We start from the raw sequence: 22,935 nt of genomic DNA, 5'->3' as shown, positions 1-22,935 counted from the left end.
ATACCTTGTAGCCAAGAAAAAATTAAATTGTTTTTTTTTTAATATAGATTAATTAAGAAATGTTTCTACGATTTCAACAGATTATACAAAATAACATGGTTTGCAGCAGTTTAAACTTATAAACAGCAAGGCCGTTTTAAAATGAATTAATTTGTGCAAACTGTGTTATTTCATATAACTTGTTCAAAAATTGGATACATCACTTACAATTTGATTTCAAAAAATTTTTAATTCAAATCCAAGTATTAAGAATTTGTTCGTTATCAAAATGTTACTTTGGGATTATTCAAATAGCAAAGTGTCGACCAATCGATTACCATCACAGTACCAAAGCGAGTTAAAAATAACATGTATAACTTGGTATGCTCATAAAGAACCAACTAATCAGAAAGCATGTTACAAAAAAGAAAATTATTACTTAATAGCGAAAAAAAAAAAAAAAAATTATGTCAATAGTCAATAAAAAGCCTACTGTCAAACTCCTTAACACAACAACATCCCCCCCAAAAAAAATTGACAATAAACTAAAAATTAAAAAAAAAATGAAAGAAATACAAAAGTATGTGCTATTGATAGAACTTATTACCCCCCTCACTGTGTTATTAATAGAACTTATTAGCCACCCTCCCCCACAACAATGATTATATGAAATAAATATCAGTTACAATTCTAATTCTCATTTGAACATAAATGATATTCTGACAAGAGAAGTTCATTGGAGTAGCAATGACTACCAATTTTAGTCTTCCGTAATCATAAGTCTTGGTCTAAAATTTTTATGGTCATGTGCCATAAAATTTACCGAGTTTTAGTTATTTTTTTTACTTTCAGTTTGCTGATTAAGGAAGTAGACCCAGGGTAAGGGTGTCCCTTACCTTAGGTCTACCTCCTTAAATTACTTAGCTAGGGTCATGGCAAAAACTAAGGTTGGTCAAGTAACAAGAAACAGAGATACATTTTTTCATGGCCTTATACATTTATGCTTCTAACCATCAATATGCACTATGCCATAATAGTCCTATTCACCTTGTGTAATAATGTGTGCATCAGTGTCATATTTAAAGAGGCAGACCTAGGCTAAGGGGCATAACTCTTACAAATCATTGGAACGTTTGTTTAAAACATTTTATATCAATCTCATGTTAGCATCAAAGTAATTGGATTTATTTCATTCTGTTTCAAATGAAAGCTTGATAGGCTTTGGGTGAAGTTGAATATGATACAAACATTTCACTGATTTCAAGAGTTATGTCCCTTACCCTTGGTCTACCTCCTTAAGAGATGTGTCATTTATATTTCTTCCATAGGAATTACTTGCATTGGACTTGAGGTATATCAAACAATTGAAAAAGCCTAAGAAGACCTGAACCTATGTCACCATCATATATTTGTCAGCAGTAAAGTATGTTCAAATATAAACACTCTGAAAGTAAAAAAAAACTACAGTGTAGGTTACAAGTTACCTAATGTAAAGTACAAAAGATAGCATATACTGCTGAAAAAATAAATGGCTAAGTTAAATAGGTCAAAAATTCATATTGAATATTATTTTTTAAATTTGTCCAAAGTAGGACGTGCACATCTTCTAAATGTGTGTTAACACTGTGCTGAGTTGGTTAATAGTGGATTGTTACTATTTTCGTTACAGATTGCACAAACAAGTTACCTCCTAAATGTGATGGAGGATGTACAGAAGGGGTAGTATACCAAAATTCCCTGTTGGGTGGTGCAGGTAAAAATAACAAAAAACTCAAACAATGCTTTGCTTTGCATTGATGTTTTGGTCATACATGTAACATCAGTTTCATAAAAGACCTGAAATTTAGATTTTCCACAAATCCTTCCTCATCTAGCTCTCAAATTTCAACCAATCCAACAATCTTAATCTGAATTCATTAAGAGTAGACCCAGGGTAAGGGACATAACTCATGAAATCAGTGATATGTTTGTATCATATTCAATTTCACCGAAGCCTCTCAAGCTTGCGTTTGAAGCAGAATAAAATCAATCCAAGTTAATTAGATGCTTACTTAAGATTAATGTAAAATGCTGAATACAAACATTCCAATGATTTTTAAGGGTTGTGTCCCTTACCCTAGGTCCTACAGTATTATATAGGAACTAGTAGTATCTAAATATCAGAAATTTAGTAAGTACAATGTTATTGCCAGCTGTTGGCTCATGGGCATTTCCCCCACTTCCCTAACTTCATTATCGTCTTCCTTGGATATTCTCCTTTAAAGTTGGTTATTTTCACTGCTTTTAAATTTAGTGCTTTAGTGGTCAAACCTATCGGTGAGGTTGAATTTCAGTGATTGTCTTTTCTAAGTTTCTGTTTGTTTATTTTTATCTAATTGACAAAATCTATCGCAAACCAACTTATTTTTTTGTGACAATTCTTGTTGTGCAAAAAAAAAAATGGTTAAAACTTATTGCAGTGATTAAGACCTTTTATTTTAGAAAACCTGTTTGATTTGAGAGTGTTGCATTATAAAATAGGAAGGAAAATTGAATCGACACACTTAAACATGAAAATGATTACTGTAAACATATTAATTTTGCATCTGCTAATTTTTCCCGAATCTCACAAGTGAACATTTTATCTGGTATCAATTTTCATGGTTTTCAAAAATGATTACCATTATATGGTGTTAAAAATCAACTATTTTTGTGTGATTTTCTATCCACCACAACAGTACAAGTAGTGAAAAATTTAGTATGTTTACAGCATCCTAAAAAATAAATTGGTTAATCTCCACTATAGAGAATAGTTTCAAGACTGTGAAACGAGCAAAACATGAAACCCATGTAAAGACTTCCACATATATATATATATATATATATATATATATATATATATATATATATATATCTATATACAGTATTGAAAGAAAACAGACAAATACATGTACTACATCACTAGCAAAGATATTAAATGTGAACTACAGAAGTAAATAATCCATGTAAAAATGTCAGTTTTGATATGATACCTCATGCATTCCATACAATCTGATCAAAATTTGAATTTCAAGATGCTTTCCCTAAAAACATTCTGCTTAAATAGCACTCCAGCTAAGAATCATGCAAAATGTGATTCATGGGTAAAAAGCTTACACATTTTTATTTTTGATATTTTGTTTGCATTGCCATTGTAAACAGAAATTAACATGTGGTTTTTCATATAACCTGTGCTCTTAGGAGATAACAATTATATAGAATGCACTGTAGATTTAAAAATTAAGGGAGATAACTCTGTAAATGACACTCAAATACAATAGAATCTATTGGATTTTCTATGTTGATTATCTCCTAAGAGCAGACAGATTTGAATGAATAATTACACATTTCATAGTATAGACCCATAAAACAACTTAATTAAAAAAGTAAAAATACGTAGCCTTTTTGGGGTGTTTTACATTTTTAAGATTTTGCATGATTCTTACAAAGACAGATACTTAAAGTTGCATTAGGAGTTTCCTTAAAGATAATTTAACTGTTTAACCATCAGCAGTGTTTGGGTCAAGAATTTGATAATTGGCCATTTTCAATGATCTTCAGGATTTCAATGGGTCTTTCTTTCACATTCTTTACAAACACATTTGATTTTAATAGGACATTTTCAGCTGGAGTGTGATAAATGGCCTATGGCCTCCCTCTAATCCCAATCACTGCACCTGCTCTTTAAATCAATTCACAAATCCCTATGGTTTCATCACAGACATACAGACATACATCTATAACATTGAAATGTCAAATCTTCCCTTGGCAATAATTATATAATTTCACTCTCTTTCTCCCAACTTAACACTTTTCTACTGTGACATTTAGTTCATTTGATGTTACTGATAATTTTGAAAAGCAATCTATTGATCACAGAACTTAAAATTGACATGAAGATAGCGTTAAATTATTGAGAAAATCTGTATAATAAATAGGATAATCAATTGGATACTGTAAATAACCAAAAATACTAACTTGTGCTGAGATTGCTTAAAGATTTAACTTGTGCATAGAAGGAGTTCCATATCCTTGTTAAATCTGTTCTGGTTTCATAAAAAAAGCTCAAACCTTCCCTCAACTCAAATTACTACCAATGAGATCACTTGAAATTGAAGATTTGAGGAAAAACTCAGGACTTGGAAGAAATTCTCAACCTGAGATATTTTTTATGAAACCCAGGCCTGGATGACAGCACTTATCATGGCTACAGTAACATTTAGTTTCTTCAATATCTCAAATTAAGTGTCGGTTCCTGTAAGAATCAGGCAGTATGTGAAACATGGTATGAAAAAAACCATCATTTTGATAGTGTAATTTGACTATTTGCACCATCAGAATCAAGTAAATCAGACAAGATTTTCAATATCATGTTGGACCATTGAGTTATAATTTTATTGAAATGTACTAAAATGAACATTTCAAGGGCAGATAACTCTGTCAAAAACCTCATTCTTCTAACATTCCATTGAAAAAACTTCTGTGCAAAGCCAGTGATGCAGAGATCAAACAATGGTCTTTTCAGATAGATAAAAAGTATCCTTAAGTAATATTACATTGTCATATCAGTGGGGTTTTGTAATGCATGTTTCTGATTTTTCCAATTTTGCCTGATTCTTACAAATACTTACATTTAATTATCTATTATTTTATCAAACTCCTGAAACAACCTACACCAATATAATCTCAGATCTTTTACAAGCAAACGACACTGGGAAAGCATCATTGAAAACTCAATTTTGATAAGATTGCCCTCCAATAGTACCTAACCTAGACATCAATGACAAGGAGGGGTTACAAAGTAACAAAACTGAAATTTTTATCTATGTAACCTTTTACAAAAACTTCTCCCTGTCAAAGACAAATAGGAGAAGTGAGCACAAACAAGGAGGAGAAGTTAATGCCCATTTCTCCCTCTAGGTTAGGCTCTGGTCACCAATATAATCCCCTGTATAAGCCAGTACATGTGCAGCAAGCGATGCTGAACCAAGAATGAAGTGTTCTTACTCTTTTATAAGTACCACCTACACTTATGCCAGAATCAGCTACTTCACCCTGCTTGGTCTTCTTGCTAAAATAAAAATGGTTAAATTTTTCTTTCTAAAACATGAAGTCGCACACCTGGTCATGCTCCAGTACAGAAAGAGATATACATGTAACATGGGTCTTATCACTAACAGTGATATAGTATGGTACTACTAACCAAATCACATACAAACTTTGATCAGTTATAAACATAATCACAGCATTTATATATAATAAACAGATCATGATTACCAAGCTGTAGTCAGAAAATTTTAAGGGAGTTTAGAGAAGGGGAGATTATTTTGAAAAATTTGTCTCGATTTTAGTAGATTTTAACAAATATTAAGCTGCCTTTTCTCATTCTACATGCACATTTAAGCCAATGGTTATTAACTCCACCAGGAGGTGATTAAATTTATGCATGAGATTTTCTACCATTTTACATTTTCTTAGTTTTCGACAAAGAAATCAGCGAAACCGACTCTCCTTTAGCCTAATCTCTATTGTAAGAATTCATATGTTAACATACAAGTACTTGCATGTCACACACGGTATTAACCTCACATTAAACCCCATGATATTGGACCCTATATTGAAGTTGCAAACCAAATATCTAGCTGATATAATTCATAGTTGTTGAGAAAAAAATGTTATGAAAATATTTTACCCACCCACCCGCATACCCAATTGACATTCACCATTTTATACACTGATTTGCACAATTGCAACCCGGACAAAAATGAATTAAAAAATCAGTGAATTTAAACACAAGTAACTAGAAAGAGGATATGAGTGGAACAAAAAAAGTACGAAGTATGTGTATATGTATGATACTTATACAGAAACAGAAAAAAGTACATGTATGAACTTCACTCAGTTGGTAAAGTGCAGATCGATCTAATGTCAAATGAAATATTCCTGTTTATAAAATATGGACACTTAGTATACTTCACAATCAAATTATTGTCAGGAACTAAGTACTTCTATTCAATAATTTATAGTCATAGTTTCCCTTTCCTTGTTTGTCTACCCCGGACTTGACTTTTTATGAGCGCTCGGGAGGTGTTTCTAGAAAAGCAGAGGACGCTTTCCCTACTGGTGAACCTGGTCCATGCTCCCAGTTTTAAGTGGAGTCTGAGTTGCTCATTTGCTTTTGTTACTTTGTATGTATGATTTTAGTTACTTTAAGTTCTTTGTTGTGTATGTCTGTTTTCTATGTCTGGTCTTTGTCCCTGGATTGCATTCTTTTGATTACCGCTATAACCTTGGTTCCCTTGATTACTCTTTAAGACTATCTTACATATCATCAAGTCTTTTTCTCAAGTCCTAACTGAGAAAAAAAGTTATAAGTTTGAAAAAATTGAAGAAAGGTTGACTTCTACATGTTCTATAGGACCTACTCTTCATGTACATGTACATGTAGCTTTCGGAAAACTTCTTTTTCTCATGTCCTTATTTATCATTCGGTTGTGAAAATGAACACAACGGGACTTCTCATGGCCCTACTTTTGAATCGATGACCTTCATATACCTATCAAAACTTTTCTTAAGTTGTAATTTATAAATTATTAGTTGAAGAAATTGAACATAATTTTACTTCTCTAGAACCTGCTCTCGATTATATAGAAGCTTCATGTAGGGATCAAAACTTTCTCTTTAGACAAAATTGATAAATTATCAGTTTAAGAAATTGAACATAATATGACTTCTCTAGGACCTGTACTGGAATAAATGAACTTCAGGTATGGATCAAAATCTTTCCTTGAGTCAAAATTTATAAATTATCAGTTTCAGAAATTAACATGACTTCTCTAGACCCGTTTTTGAATGTATGACCTTCATGTACCCATCAAAATTTTCTCTCTTAGCTTATTCATAATTTACAAATCATTATTTAAAAAAAAAATGAACAATATGACCTCTCTGGACCTGATTCCATTATATACCTATAATATTCTAGTTTATTTATTGTATATTACTAATGAAAGAATACTTCATAAGTTGGTAAAACTTGTGTCTAACCCATTTTGTAAAGATTAACAAATAAAATTATTGTAAATTTAACTATTTTCTCATGTTCAAAATTACCAATCAGTAAAATTAAGATTTGGGAAAGCAGAATTCTGCTTCAAAGTGGATATAAAACAAATCAAATAAGCCACAATTTTTCGTTTCTAAATTAATACTTGTTTGACTTAAATATTTTACCATATTCCTTATTTAAAGTGACATTTTGGTAATTGGCAATTTAAATACCTGTCTCCACAGACACAAAGGAGTACCAGTACAAAGAGAACAACACAGGTAACCAGTCCACCAACAGCTGCTGCAGTAGACTGAGACAACAAAGTGGTTGTCAGGGCAACAGTCATCTTCCTAGTTCCTGGATTACATTCTCTGATCAATGTTTAGAAATCTGAAATTGATGGGAAAATGAGTATAGAATAAAATGTACCTGTACATACATTTTTCTCCAATCAACAATGATTGAACTTAAGAGGAAATACTTGCTAAATCCAGTTAAATTTTTTTACCATTTTCAGACACAGTCGGTATAGTTTTGTTTTTTACCCTTTGACCTTAAAGACATTCTTCCATGGAAACACAAGTCACCTGATCACAACTCTGCTTCCCGCTTAGCCAAATATTGATAACTTAGTGATATTTGAAAAAACTGCATTGAAAATTAAAATTGCATGCCATGTGTTATTTCCTGAATGTAATGTAGAGAATTTTAAGTAAAAAGAACAAATTTTACTGCCTCAGCTATCTGTTTTTTTAAAGACAGTACTTGTTTTAAATAGAAATTATTTCCTTGCTTAACTTTGCTTGTTGGATACTGTTAGTTTAAAAATAACTGATTGAACTACATGTAAGATTTAACGAATGGAGTTTTTCGGTTCTTGCCAAATTTAGCCAGTGAAAGTATTTCTCAAATTCAATTCCTGAATCAATATGGAAAAAATTGGAATTTCATTAATCAAGCTTCAAAGTACATTTTAAAATATTAATTTTCCCATCAAAAGTGAAAAAATATATTAATTCAAGACTTGTGAAGAAATCTTGATAAAAAGAAATATTGAGAAGCTGTTGATTGATAGACTACAACCATATGCATATTTAATAACCCTCTTAGACAGGGAGAAAAATGGATTTTTAATTTCATACATTCTATAACATATACATCATATATTACATGTATATATGTACAACATGTACATGTACATATGTACAACAATCGTTTTGAAAAATTGAAGAAAAATAAAAACCTGAGAAAAGAAGTCAATTCAATACTTGTTTTTTTTTCTCTCTCTATTTTTAGTGTTTATTGATAGTAAAATCATGGATATCATGTACATGTATGGATCTGTATCACTGTTATCAATGTGAATCAAATATGTCCACAAAAGGAGGTGCATATCTTCAATGTGTATATAAATACTGTGTAAAGTCTAACATGTTTAACTTAAGGTAGTATGTAGACTTAGGGTAAGGGACGCAACTCTTACAAATCATTGGAACCTTTGTATTCACCATTTTATACCAACATCATGTAAGCATCAAAGTAACCTGGACAGATATCATTCTGTTTCAAAGGGAACCTTAAAAGACTTTGATGAAATTGCATATGATACAAACATATCACTGATTTGTAGTGTTATGTCCCTTACGCTAAGTCTACCTCCTTAAGCAGATATATTAACTAATAACAAATTAATGCAATTATTCAGTTTTTTTTTTTTTTTTTTTTTTTTTCAGAATCAGGTTTCCAGTTAAGAAGTACTCCAGCTAAGAATCATGCAAAATGTGATTCATGGGTGAAAAGCCTACATTTTTTTTATTTTTCATATTTTGTTTGAAACATGGTAAACAGAAATTATCATTCGGTTTTTCATATAATCCGTGCTCTTAGGAGATAACAATTATATAGAATACACTGTAGATTTCAAAGTTAAGGGAGATAACTCTGTAAATGACACTCAAATACAATAGAATCTATTGGATTTTCAATGTTGATTATCTCCTAAGAGCAGGCCGATTTGAATGAATAATTACACACATTTCATAGTATAGACCAAATAATCAACTTAATTACAAAAAAAAAAATATGTAGCCTTTTTTGGGGTGAATCACATTTTTCAGATTTTGCATGATTCTTACAAAGACAGCTACTTAAAATGTTACAAGTAGCACCATGCACAAACAGACTAATGTAAAAATAAGGCAAAAATTCCCTTCAATACAATTTCTTCCTTTTGCTTTATTGCTTAATGTATAAACATGATCACAGTTCGTTATCGTTTTTATATTTAGAGCCAATTGCTTGATAGGCAGTGATAATCTTGTTTCATACCAAAGATAAAACTAACATGTGCAGTAACTGTATTTCCCTTGGGAAGTGTTTTTCATTGGAATCAAAGTCTCATTCCCTGGCCAACCAAAATATCATGCCCTCATATACAAATGAATGTATGTAGTACTACAGATTAAATCTGTTCTTTACTTTCTACTAAAAAAAACTACTTAGATATGGCCAGCTGTAAAAAAAAAAAAAAAATTTTCCCCAGACCAACCCCTACATCTCTTTAACTGATTTGTAAACATTTTTCTTCAAAAAAACTGTATCAAATTTTTGTGTCTAACTAACATTTTTTTCATTTTAAATAATTTAAAAGCAAAATGACCCGATAAAAAGTGAACTGATCATGAACAGGAAACAAAGATATTTCTATTTTTGGCCTATATGATAAATCAAACACAGGCATGATAACTATTACATATCATACAAATTAGACTGTTAAAATGAAGTACAAATGTACATGTAAATATGTACAAAGCTGCATGTAGACACACAAAATACTGTTGAAGTACATGTAATTTTATTTATGCATCCCAATTTTCGTGGTTTAGGGAAATAACATAAGTTCACTGATTCTTAAATTCCTGGATTTGACTAATCTAATATACAAATGAATGTGAAATATCCTTTTCATACTGAACCAAATTTCATGGTTTAACAAACTCATGAAACCTGGCAATATGTTACCTCACGAACAATAATACTTTCATAGTAACTTGGTTTGTCTAAAAAAAAACAACCAATCAGAAAGCCCGTTACAAAAAAATTAAATTCTATCTGAATGTTAATTTCACTGTCACCAAAACAAGCAGCTACATCATTAACTAAACAGGATTTCCTTTTAAATTTTACACAATCATCAATTACACTGAACAAAAAACACATTGGACCGTTACCATAGTTTGTAATACAAGAGATTTATAAATATATTGTAAAAATATACATCTTTTTGCCAGAATTCAATCATAGACATACATGTACAATGTACATGTTTATGTATTTGGTTCTGAAAAGCAAGGGTCAAAATATCATATGACACCAGTTTTTGCTATCAATCTGATTAAGCACAATTTTAAATTCTCGATCATATCTCTAAGTGTATCATAATATTCTTTATAGGAAATATTCACCACATTTTAGTAATAGTATAAAGCATCTTACTATGAAATTAATGAAAATAAAACTGCCGTGAAATTTCACAATTTACAGTATACAACGAAATATGTCTCAATCTAACCCTACGTAATTCAGGTACTTTTTTTCAATTCACTTCATACTAGTTTAAATGTATTTTGAACCAGAGTATCCAAACACTAATCTAGACTGAATAAATTGTTATCCAATATTTGCACATGTAAATGGATTCCAATCAAATGTACTTATAATTTTATATTTATTTTCGAGGATTCAGTCAAGTGAACATATTCCCAGTTAAAAAAACAAACACAAGCGTTACATAGTGATAAAATCAATTTTGCGGATAATATTTTTTCATGCTTTCCAGTCCACCACGAAAATAGTGAAAATTAATACATTTACAGTATTCATGGGAAAGGGACTTCCCCTCATGAAATAAATTGTTTTAATATTTGAAACATTTCCCCTTGAACTTTGAACTTTAAACATGTTTAACTATGGATTCTTTATTTTCAAAGCCAACTGATCATTTCATCTTTTAATGTAAACTTCCTGTTCTAATACAAGCAAAAACACAAATAGACATGTGTATAATGATATTTAAAAGAGGTACATTTTAGCTACCTTTGCGCTGCTTATGATATTGACCAGGGTACCAGATTAGGAACCAGATTAAACAACTGGCAATTAATATGTATAAATTTTGGGCCCTGCTAATGTATATGACCTGCATAGTCTTGTAACGAGACCCTGCTCTTGAATCAGAAACTGAGTAATGTACAATGCTAATCTATGATTTCATGTAAATTTCCTGTTTTCATAAAAACAAGAAACACACGTAGAACATACATGTATCATCCCTCCATTCCCTATTGTTCCCTATTAATAATTCCCCATAGGAAAATCCCCATCCAACTCTATGTCAAAATACTTGCATCATCAGATAAAATTTCCCATTTTTAAATTCTTCAACACTTTAGCAGTTATTTTTAATTATATTTAATACTTTTCTTCACATCTTCAAATATTCTAAAACTAATTCCCCCTTCCTCCCCTTTCAAAATACCCATACCCCCTTCCCGCCATGTACCATAGAATGGGGAGCTTTCCCCATACAGTAGTGTAACGGGCAGTAAAAAAAATGTTGTACACCTGAACCTCGATTTGTCGAACTCTGAAGAGTCCAAATCACTGATATCTAGAACTAATTTCAAAATCCAAGCAAAACTCCCCTTACTCCAATACAATTTTATCTTGGATGAATTGAACTCTGATGAATTGAAACCTTTGATAATTCTAGGTTTTCAATCAGTCCCATCAATTGGACTCCATGGTTAATTAACCCTGATGTAATTGGTTGGAAAACTGATTGCTTTATTACAAAACAGTATTTAAAAAAAGGATATACATGTACAACACACAAAAAAATATATTCCAATACATAACACAAAACATCATGAAATAACCAGTAAAGTGAAGTACATGTTCATGTACAAGCATAACAAATGATGTAAATCCAGAAACATTCATCAACCAAACTATTTCCAGGTTATACTGTACCTCCGATGACTCGAACCTTGGATAATTCGAACATTTTTGCCTGGTCGGTTTGACTTCAACTTAACATAGTTTGACTGTACAGACCAAATACAGCACCCAGCCAAAAATGAGACCCATTTTTATTATTCCCCACAGAATCTACATAAAATTAGATTTCTCAAAAAAAAAAAAAAAAAAAAAAAAAAAATATTGTGAAGCTGGATCATAATATCCTGGCAATATGCACAATTAACTAAAATATTATATCCATCTACATATACCTACATGTACATGTATAACGTCTCATGAAATTTAATGGTGCGATAGTTTCTGAGGAGTTGTGGCTACAAAGGTGTGACAGACAGACAGAGAGACAAACAAGGCAAAGACAATTTGCCTCCCCACAAAAATGGGGGACATAATTAAGCATATGTTACATACCTTGCTGTAAATGCAGATAAATTCCAATCATTTCAGTATATTTAATGCTGCAGTTTTTTCTTTACACAATGCGTTGACCTTTTCACCTACAAATATAAGAAATAATTTCCACTATAAAACAACACCAAAAAACAATCTCTTATAACATGGAAACTGTTCTACTACATGCTATATTGACCTGTGATTAAAACGTAAACATTCCCCTATACATCTATACACATCCTCTACTTTATGGTAATTTTCTTCTCTTTATGTGTAACTTTACCCTTAGTTTAAAAAAGAAACATTAGGCAAGCATTAAAAAACAGTTTGACAGCCATAGTCAGACTAACCCATCAATACTCTCTCTCCCCCACATTTTCTAGAGAAGTAATACTTTAGCAGCTAAGTTGATCTCATTAGTAGGTGTTACATCATAAATTTTAAAAAAATATTAGTAATCACAGTACAACTGTAATACACATCTTAAAATCAATCTTTTGAAAAATTTAACTTTAGATATCGGAGAGAAACATATTTACCTACATGTACATGTACAATTTTATATACATGTATACATATATACCTACCAACCCAACTTTTTTTTAACTACTCAGGCAAATAATTGGCAAATAAAAATTTGTTTTTAGTCTGGGCTTACCAATATGGTCAAGTAATCACTTGCATCCTTTTAAGGGATGTTAAAAGATAACTTCCCCATCCCATGATTGCTAACAACAGAAAATTGTTAAGAGCATTCATTGTCTATTTTTACAAATATTGTATATTATTAATTTACTTCCTGCTTTTCAAATTATTAAAAGGCAACTTGATAAAGGATGCATGCAATTTATGTTTATCACACCTTCCATATCAGTATAAGGTTCATATCAATAAATTCAATTCATCCATTTAATACATGTACATGTATTTCATATTTTTGCATTTGCAGTTATTTATAGCCTTTTAAGCTACATGTACATGTATATGGTTTAAAAATCTGAATTCAAGATTTATAATTAAAGAATTCCTTATTACATCTGGTCTGTACAGAGGAAGTAGCAGGGTTTTCTTTACATTAAAGACATTGGGATAAGTTCATCCCTTCATGATCACAAGAAGTAACAATTCAAAATTAGTAAAATGATTCAATAGTATTTATATATACATGTATATCAACAAAATTATGTCCCACTCCCTCCTTTGAAGGCAAAAAAGTGAAATTAACAAATGGCTAAGATATTTTTAATACAGGAGCAGATCCAGGATTTTAGATTGGAGAGGGGGGGTGGGCACACAATTAAAATTTTTTTATGTTAAATTTTTGAAATATTCTTCTAGATTGTCTGCAATGTAGATATCTTGTGGTACAATTAGCGAGAAATTAAAGTTTCAACCTAAAACTGCCTAAATCTACCAATGACAACCCATGCTTTGCAACTTTTAGAGGGGGGCGCATGCCCGCCTAGCCCTCGCCTGAATCCGCCCTGTTACATGAGGGGCAGATATGCCGGTCATACATTTATAAGATGCTATAAACATATTGTTTTAGCAGAAGTGTTCCCTCCAACAGAGTTCTGCAAAATCTGTTACAGAAAAGTGTACATGCCTTTTACATGTACATGCATGTATTACATTGACAGTATAAATTTCAACATACATTCACATGTACAATGTACACTGATAAAAAGCTAAGCAGGTTTTGAATCAACAAGATCAACAATACAGAAATAGGTGCAGTGTAATACATAATTTCAAAATCTCACATCTAGTTATCTACCTGGGGAGTATTGTTAAACATCTGGGTGACTTAGATTTGTTTTGGTATGCTAATCAAGGCAGATTAAAACAAGGACAATATCAATGTAAAATCTGTATTGCTTTGTGGAGAAGAAACATGAAGTTTGACAGTTGCCAATATGAAAAACTCCAAACCTTCATGAACAGATGTCTGAGAAACATCTTTCAGATATACATGTATTACAAATGAACACTTTTGGGAAAGAGCAAATAACAAAAAGGAAATTGAAATAGATTCACACTTCATAAAGGCAAAAGTAGCATCACTTAACAGAGTTAGAAATAGTAGCCTGCCCGCCAGAACGAGACTGGCTATTTTTTGGCAGGACTGGCTAGTTTTAGCAAAAATCTATATAGCCATATATAGTAAATATATTGAAAAATTGTATGCAGGACTGGCTAGAATTTGATTGAGTTTCCTACCCTGCACTTAAAGTCATTTTTAGTCAGCACTACAATGGACACCTCAAGGAAGAACAACTGGAGGGTCTAGAGAGCGTTAATCCCTCACCTAGTCAAAAATACTAATGAAGTCTTTTTGCTTTCTAAAGCTAGACTCTTGACTCTACTGTACTATTGTCACAAGAATCATTAAATCAACAGAGAGCATCTTAGTTGTTTACCCTCTTTTCATTTGATACATACATTCGTAAATATAATAATTATATCATAGTATTTTTTTTACTCTTCAAGTGCAATAACCCCAACATCAATCAACAGATTTGGTGACAATTTCGGCATACATGTAGGTCCATCTCACCATGAAAATTTGGCTAAACCCATTGGTTTTCGAGGTTATTTCCACAAATCCTCAATTTTTAGTAATGGTGGCAATGCATTTCGATAGATCAAAAATCTCCACACACAGATCGATAAGGATATCCTAACAAACATTCATACCATGTTTGGTTACAATCCATCCAGTAGTCTCAGATTGCAAGATTTTCAAAATTGAAAATGTAAAAATTGGAAAAAAATATCCATTTCACATGTTTCTGGATCTATAACTCAACGCTCCAAATTACTTAATTCAAAATTCTTCCTAGCCCCACTCAAATCAAATGGTTAACTCCTTAGATATACAAAAAAGTAATAAGGACTGTACCATTAAAACATGAGGTACAGGTAACAAGGGGTGAACAATGGCAGGTGCATTTTTAAATTTATACACAGGGTTTGTCAAAACTCCTGACAAATTGAATGAATGGTCTCCATAAGTGAGTCGTCTGGAAAAAAGTGCCTCCCCCAGTACCTTACATGTATATACTGGGGTCTCACTGCATCATGGTAGTTAACTGTTTTCTGATAACATTTAAATACTGATTTCATCTTCATTCAGTTTGACAGCAGTTTTCCGAACATGTCCATTGAAAATTCTGAAAATGGCTGAAAATCACACAAACATTTCGAGCTTATTTCCCTGTCCTAGAGAAAACTTGACAAATATGTGATTTCAAAGTTTACACATGTAGTCCCTAGGTCAAGCAAAACAAATACTGAAAATGTGCATCGTTCCATATTCTTAATTAAGTCATACCGTGGCACAGTGGGACCTGCGACACAGTGGGAACAAAGTATATGTTTAAATGAAACATCTATTTTTTATCATTAGTACATTAACATCAATATATTTATACATGTACATACATGAATATGATTTTAGGTACAACTGTACATACCAGTATGTGTACATGTACAAGAACAATTATATACATGTACATGTACAATGTACATTGTGTACATGTTATAAGTTCAATAAATAAAATATTATATGATATGTGTACATCATACTTACATTTACAATATGTACAACAACTGTACTTTGACTACCAACACTGAAACAGGTTAATTATATTGTAAATCCTATAATTTAGCTATCCTGCAGTTCATCATTGGTGATTTAATACATTTTATTGCCTCCAGCCTTCCAATAATGTCCATTCACAAACATCCTGTAATAGATATAAATTATAGTACAAAATCAGTCTACAAATATTTCACCTGTAAAAAAATGTCCAGTGATGAAAATTACACCCTCTGGCCAAACTGTTCCCCTTGTTAATATAAATTGAATATGGTTACACGTAAATTATTTTTGTAGATCTAAGGATCTAGATTTTGGAAATGTAGAGATCTACTTACCCCAGACATGACATTTGCTTACATTTTTTCGTAAATTTAGTTATGTTCTTTGTTGTGTTTGTCTATGTTCCATGTCTGGTCTTCATCCCTGGATTACATTCTTTTGATCTCAACTAGAATCTTGGTTCCCTTGATTACTCTTTCTTTTTGTTTCATGTTCAAATCCTGTTTCTCTTGATTTCCCTAGAGGGCCAAATGTAAAAAAAAAAAGGGGTATCAATAGAACATTATGAGATATTCCACCATGGTGAAAAAAGGGGGATGGCAAAAATGTCCAAAATGTTTAACTCAAAAACTACATATTGGATTTTGTTGAAAATTGAACTTACAAAAAATATATTTAACCTATATTTTATAGATCTTAAAAACTGCAGTTTCAAAATTACTAATTGATCTGTTCTCAAGTTATCCCCTAGAAATCTTAGTGGACAAACAGACAACAACTTTTTTGAGGATATCACATAATACCTCTCAACTAAGTGTGGTGTGGCAAAGTATAAAAACTAATGGAGTCGTATCTTTTTTTAAAAAAAAACTTGCAACGTATATGTATGGAGAAGTTTTTGTTGTTTTTTTTTTACATGTGTATTTCTACATTGTACATGTATGTGTTTCAGCAGGCTACATGCACATATACAAATGTACATGTACAATGTATGTACAGTCAGATTTCTAATTGTACCTACATGTACATACTGTGTGCAATATACATGTATATGTACTACACATCCACATAATGTCAAAGCTCCCAGGATTAATGGATTGTAATTGGACATCCTACAATGTATGGCAGTGCTCCCAAGATTAATAGATTGTAATTGGACATCCTACAATGTATGGCACAGCTCCCAAGATTAATAGATTGTAATTGGACATCCTACAATGTATGGCAGAGCTCCCCAGATTAATAGATTGTAATTGGACATCCTACAATGTATGGCAGAGCTCCCAAGATTAATAGATTGTAATTGGACATCCTACAATGTATGGCAGTGCTCCCAGGATTAATAGATTGTAATTGAACATCCTACAATGTATGGCAGAGCTCCCAAGATTAATAGATTGTAATTGGACATCCCACAATGTATGGCAGCGCTCCCAGAATTAATAGATTGTAATTGGACATCCTACAATGTATGGCAGAGCTCCCCAGATTAACAGATTGATTGTAATTGGACATCCTACAATGTATGGCAGAGCTCCCAAGATTAATAGATTGTAATTGGACATCCTACAATGTATGGCAGAGCTCCCCAGATTAACAGATTGATTGTAATTGAACATCCTACAATGTATGGCAGAGCTCCCAAGATTAATAGATTGTAATTGGACATCCTACAATGTATGGCAGAGCTCCCCAGATTAACAGATTGATTGTAATTGGACATCCTACAATGTATGGCAGAGCTCCCAAGATTAATAGATTGTAATTGAACATCCTACAATGTATGGCAGAGCTCCCCAGATTAACAGATTGATTGTAATTGGACATCCTACAATGTATGGCAGTGCTCCCAGGATTAATAGATTGTAATTGGACATCCTACAATGTATGGCAGAGCTCCCAAGATTAATAGATTGTAATTGGACATCCTACAATGTATGGCACAGCTCCCAAGATTAATAGATTGTAATTGAACATTCTACAATGTATGGCAGAGCTCCCAAGATTAATAGATTGTAATTGGACATCCTACAATGTATGGCACAGATCCCAAGATTAATAGATTGTAATTGAACATTCTACAATGTATGGCAGAGCTCCCAGGATTAATAGATTGTAATTGGACATCCTACAATGTATGGCAGAGCTCCCAAGATTAACAGATTGTAATTGGACATCCTACAATGTAGCAGAGCTCCCCAGATTAACAGATTGATTGTAATTGAACATCCTACAATGTATGGCACAGCTCCCAGGATTAATAGATTGTAATTGAACATTCTACAATGTATGGCAGAGCTCCCAAGATTAACAGATTGTAATTGGACATCCTACAATGTATGGCAGAGCTCCCAAGATTAATAGATTGTAATTGAACATTCTACAATGTATGGCAGAGCTCCCAAGATTAATAGATTGTAATTGGACATCCTACAATGTATGGCACAGCTCCCAGGATTAATAGATTGTAATTGGACATCCTACAATGTAGCAGAGCTCCCCAGATTAACAGATTGATTGTAATTGGACATCCTACAATGTACGGCAGAGCTCCCAAGATTAATAGATTGTAATTGGACATCCTACAATGTATGGCAGAGCTCCCAAGATTAATAGATTGTAATTGTGGACATCCTACAATGTATGGCAGAGCTCCCAAGATTAATAGATTGTAATTGGACATCCTACAATGTATGGCAGAGCTCCCAAGATTAATAGATTGTAATTGTGGACATCCTACAATGTATGGCAGAGCTCCCAAGATTAATAGATTGTAATTGGACATCCTACAATGTATGGCAGTGCTCCCAGGATTAATAGATTGTAATTGGACATCCTACAATGTATGGCAGAGCTCCCAAGGTTAATAGATTGTAATTGGACATCCTACAATGTATGGCAGAGCTCCCAGGATTAATAGATTGTAATTGGACATCCTACAATGTATGGCAGAGCTCCCAAGATTAACAGATTGTAATTGGACATCCTACAATGTAGCAGAGCTCCCCAGATTAACAGATTGATTGTAATTGAACATCCTACAATGTATGGCACAGCTCCCAGGATTAATAGATTGTAATTGAACATTCTACAATGTATGGCAGAGCTCCCAAGATTAACAGATTGTAATTGGACATCCTACAATGTATGGCAGAGCTCCCAAGATTAATAGATTGTAATTGGACATCCTACAATGTATGGCAGAGCTCCCAAGATTAATAGATTGTAATTGTGGACATCCTACAATGTATGGCAGAGCTCCCAAGATTAATAGATTGTAATTGGACATCCTACAATGTATGGCAGAGCTCCCAAGATTAATAGATTGTAATTGGACATCCTACAATGTATGGCACAGCTCCCAGGATTAATAGATTGTAATTGGACATCCTACAATGTAGCAGAGCTCCCCAGATTAACAGATTGATTGTAATTGGACATCCTACAATGTACGGCAGAGCTCCCAAGATTAATAGATTGTAATTGGACATCCTACAATGTATGGCAGAGCTCCCAAGATTAATAGATTGTAATTGTGGACATCCTACAATGTATGGCAGAGCTCCCAAGATTAATAGATTGTAATTGGACATCCTACAATGTATGGCAGAGCTCCCAAGATTAATAGATTGTAATTGTGGACATCCTACAATGTATGGCAGAGCTCCCAAGATTAATAGATTGTAATTGGACATCCTACAATGTATGGCAGAGCTCCCAAGATTAATAGATTGTAATTGGACATCCTACAATGTATGGCAGACATTTCATATCTCAAACTAACACCACAAAGTGACATAAGAGATAAAATTAAACTCAGAAAATTAAAATGTATCAATTGGCAATTCTACAGAATAAAAAGCAACCTATATAAGATTCACAGAGATGGTTACCAATTAGTAACAAGAAGCTCTTAAAAGCCTGAATTCCTGACCTGATTTAATAGCTTTGAAAATTTGAATAAATGCAAAACCTAAAAAATGGTCAAACACCTTTGACTAAATTTGCACAGATGACATTTGTCATGATAATGAACATTCAAAAATGAATCATCATTACATATGTATATTTAATTATTTAAATTTTAATGATGAACTGAATAACATGCTAAAAGTGTAAAAAATCAACACATTTCCCCAAATTTGCACCAATCATCAGATCTTTACATACTTTAACATACATGTACATATTGTTCAAATTTACATTAATCATCAATCTGCTTTCCTTTTCTAAAAAACAGGCAAAAACTGATAAAAATGTAATAAAACACTTGACTTTCAAGGACCTTATTACTCCAAGAATGGTCAATAGATTTTTCTGAAATTTGAACCAAAAAATAGATTTTGAAATACTGAACATTTTATCAATTTGCAATAATCATCAATCTGGTTTCTTTTTCTAAATAATAGACAAAAACTGATAACTAGCGGCTCAAGAGAGCCTGAATCGCTCACCTGGTTTTCCATTTCCTTATTTTAAAAACTTGAGGAATGAGACAGGATAAATTAAAATTACTGAATTGTCAAATGGAGGAAATCCTTTACACAGCACTTTATGACCTGAATCAGAATTTTGCTAAAGGCAAGTTTTTGAATTATTTTCAAAAAACTTTCTTCCGATCCCTATGCTCCATTTTTAGTATAGGCAACCATATCTATTCACAGATTTAAAATCACAAGTCATTTCGAGCACAATACACTAAAGAACCAATATGCTTATTTTCATTAAATGACTTAAATGGTTGAAGAGAAGAAGATTTTCAAATTTGTACATGAGAAAAAAAAAATTGTTTCTGGAGCCATCACTCCTACATCTGTTGACAAATCGTTTTGAAAATTTAGGCATAATCTGTTCGGTCCCATGAATCATTAATACTGAACAATATCACACCACAAAAATTCTGCTTAAGGTAAGTTTTTGAAATATTTGCAAAAACTGCCTCCTGACCCCTATGTTCTTTTTTTAGTTATGGCGGCCATGTTTTTTTTTTCACAGATCATAAATCCCAATGGTCATTTTGTGCACAATCATGCCATTGTTTATATCCAGTTGGTCTAGTAGTTTCAGAGAAGAATTTTTTAAAAATTTGTCCACAATGAGGACAACAACGACGGATGCCAAGTGATAGCATAAGCTCACTTTGGCCAGGTGAGCTAAAAATGACACTTTCAAGGGCCATAACTCCAAGAATGGGTCAACAGATTTTAATGAAATTTGCAACAAAAGTACATGTAGATATAGAAATACTGAACATTTGATCAATTTGCATTAATCATCAATCTGCTTTCATTTTCAAAATGATATGCAAAAAAAGTAAAATTTGCAAAAATGGGCAGGTTTTATAAAAAATTATCATTTTGAAAGGACCATTTGTTAACAAATCATATACAAGTAAATTTCTTTTAAACGAAAGGGTCATTTTCTGGCCCCTTCCATTCCCAACAACTGAAAATAGATACATGTACACATATGTAGCATCAATATATATATAATTAAGTCATTCTTTTACTGAAAAAAATGTCAATTGAAACGATTTTTTGTGGGGTGGGGTACATACATGTACAAAATGTACATGTTGTAATTATCATTTTACTCCTAAATCCCAAGTGTTATTACAACTTTCATGGTACCATTGAAAAGCTGAGACATTGAGCTACATGATGATACCTACATATTTTAACTTCTTCACCTTCCTAGGAAGACTTAAGATGCTTGAACAATTGGGTCACAAAAATCTTGACTTTTGGTGTCAGTGGGATGCAAATATAGGTTTATATTGAAAACTAATTCAAGAATATTAATTGGCAACAAATTGATTCGGTAATGGGAGGTATAAAGGCAAATGGAAATTATCATGAAGTTGATGAAGGGGTGGGTGGTTGGACCCTCCCTGCCAATGCCATGGACTATTCTACGATTTCCCTATGTTCCAAATTTTCATTCCAAGTTAATTGTTCACAGGATTCCAAGACCGTTTAATTATTTGGACTCTAAAAGGGCAGATGCTATTCTTCTACCTGTACCCACACCTGTATTATGAGTCAGTTTGATTTCACAAAACCCACTTTCTGTTAAACATACCGGGCGTTACATTACCGTCCAAAGACAAAAGATGGTCAGATAAAATATGACGCATGAAGGAGAAATGTATCCCTAGATAAAGCAAGCTGAATAATTGAATGCACTGTACGTACCTGCATCGTAATGAAAGAATTTCGGCAAGTAAACAAACCCTCGATAAAAAAATCAAAACAGGAAGTTAACTTTATTATTCACGGGCACCATAAATTACAACTGAGGAATGAGAAAGTCAATATCGAATATAAACATGAAACGTTTCCGGAAATCATTCCGATAAGACGCTGTGTCTTATCTACTTAAAGGGTTCCATTTTCTTGCCTATAAAATAAGTTAATCAAGGGAATGGAAAGAATAAAAGTTACCAATGCAGGGGCAGATCCAGATCTGTTAAAAAGGAAGATTGCGATCCGGGGGTTCCTCAGAAAAAGGGTGTGCTAGAACATTATTTACCATTTTTGGTCAATTTTACACATGGACATATTAAATTTTCCAATAAAAAGGAGAGATGCCACCCGTACTCCTGCATCCCCATAGATCTGCCGCTGAAAGATGGTTTATAGCGCTAATACTTACACTTCAATTAAGGTACGTGACTTCCGATTTTCATCTTCATTGAATGTTCTGTAAAATTTTGAAAAGAACAGAGATTTTAGACTCTTATAATGAATACTTTAACTTGGACTTTTTAAATAAATGTTTTGATCTTAAAATGATAGAAAAAATATTTTGATCCTTTCAAATCACAAATCATAAATGACAAATCACTCTG

General features: G+C 32.4%; 1 protein-coding gene across 4 annotated transcripts in view; it reads right to left on the bottom strand.

The window, feature by feature from the left end:
- The window catches only part of LOC148598035 (uncharacterized), a 40,252-nt gene extending 17,890 nt beyond the window's left edge, over window positions 1-22,362 (bottom strand). Inside the window, exons 1-5 of one of the 4 annotated variants that reach the window (XM_088560067.1) lie at window positions 22,280-22,362; window positions 16,074-16,230; window positions 12,500-12,585; window positions 7,279-7,438; window positions 5,005-5,068 (exon numbers count right to left, since the gene is read on the bottom strand). In XM_088560067.1, coding sequence (XP_088416193.1) covers window positions 5,005-5,068; window positions 7,279-7,394 — 180 coding nt within the window. In that variant the 5' untranslated portion in view covers window positions 7,395-7,438; window positions 12,500-12,585; window positions 16,074-16,230; window positions 22,280-22,362. Of the gene's footprint in view, window positions 1-5,004; window positions 5,069-7,278; window positions 7,439-12,499; window positions 12,586-12,677; window positions 12,835-13,139; window positions 13,262-16,073; window positions 16,231-22,279 lie in introns of those variants that run through there. The other 3 variants (XM_088560070.1, XM_088560068.1, XM_088560069.1) reach the window with 3 other exon arrangements.
- Between the last annotated feature and the right edge of the window lie 573 nt (window positions 22,363-22,935).

Source organism: Perna viridis, chromosome 14 (genome assembly GCF_037379345.1).
Source record: "Perna viridis isolate PV_CMFRI_1.1 ecotype Kerala chromosome 14, ASM3737934v1, whole genome shotgun sequence".
In the NCBI taxonomy this organism is placed as follows: domain Eukaryota; kingdom Metazoa; phylum Mollusca; class Bivalvia; order Mytilida; family Mytilidae; genus Perna; species Perna viridis.
The sequence above is the reverse complement of the archived record's forward strand: the minus strand, read 5'-3'. Positions and strand labels throughout refer to the sequence as shown.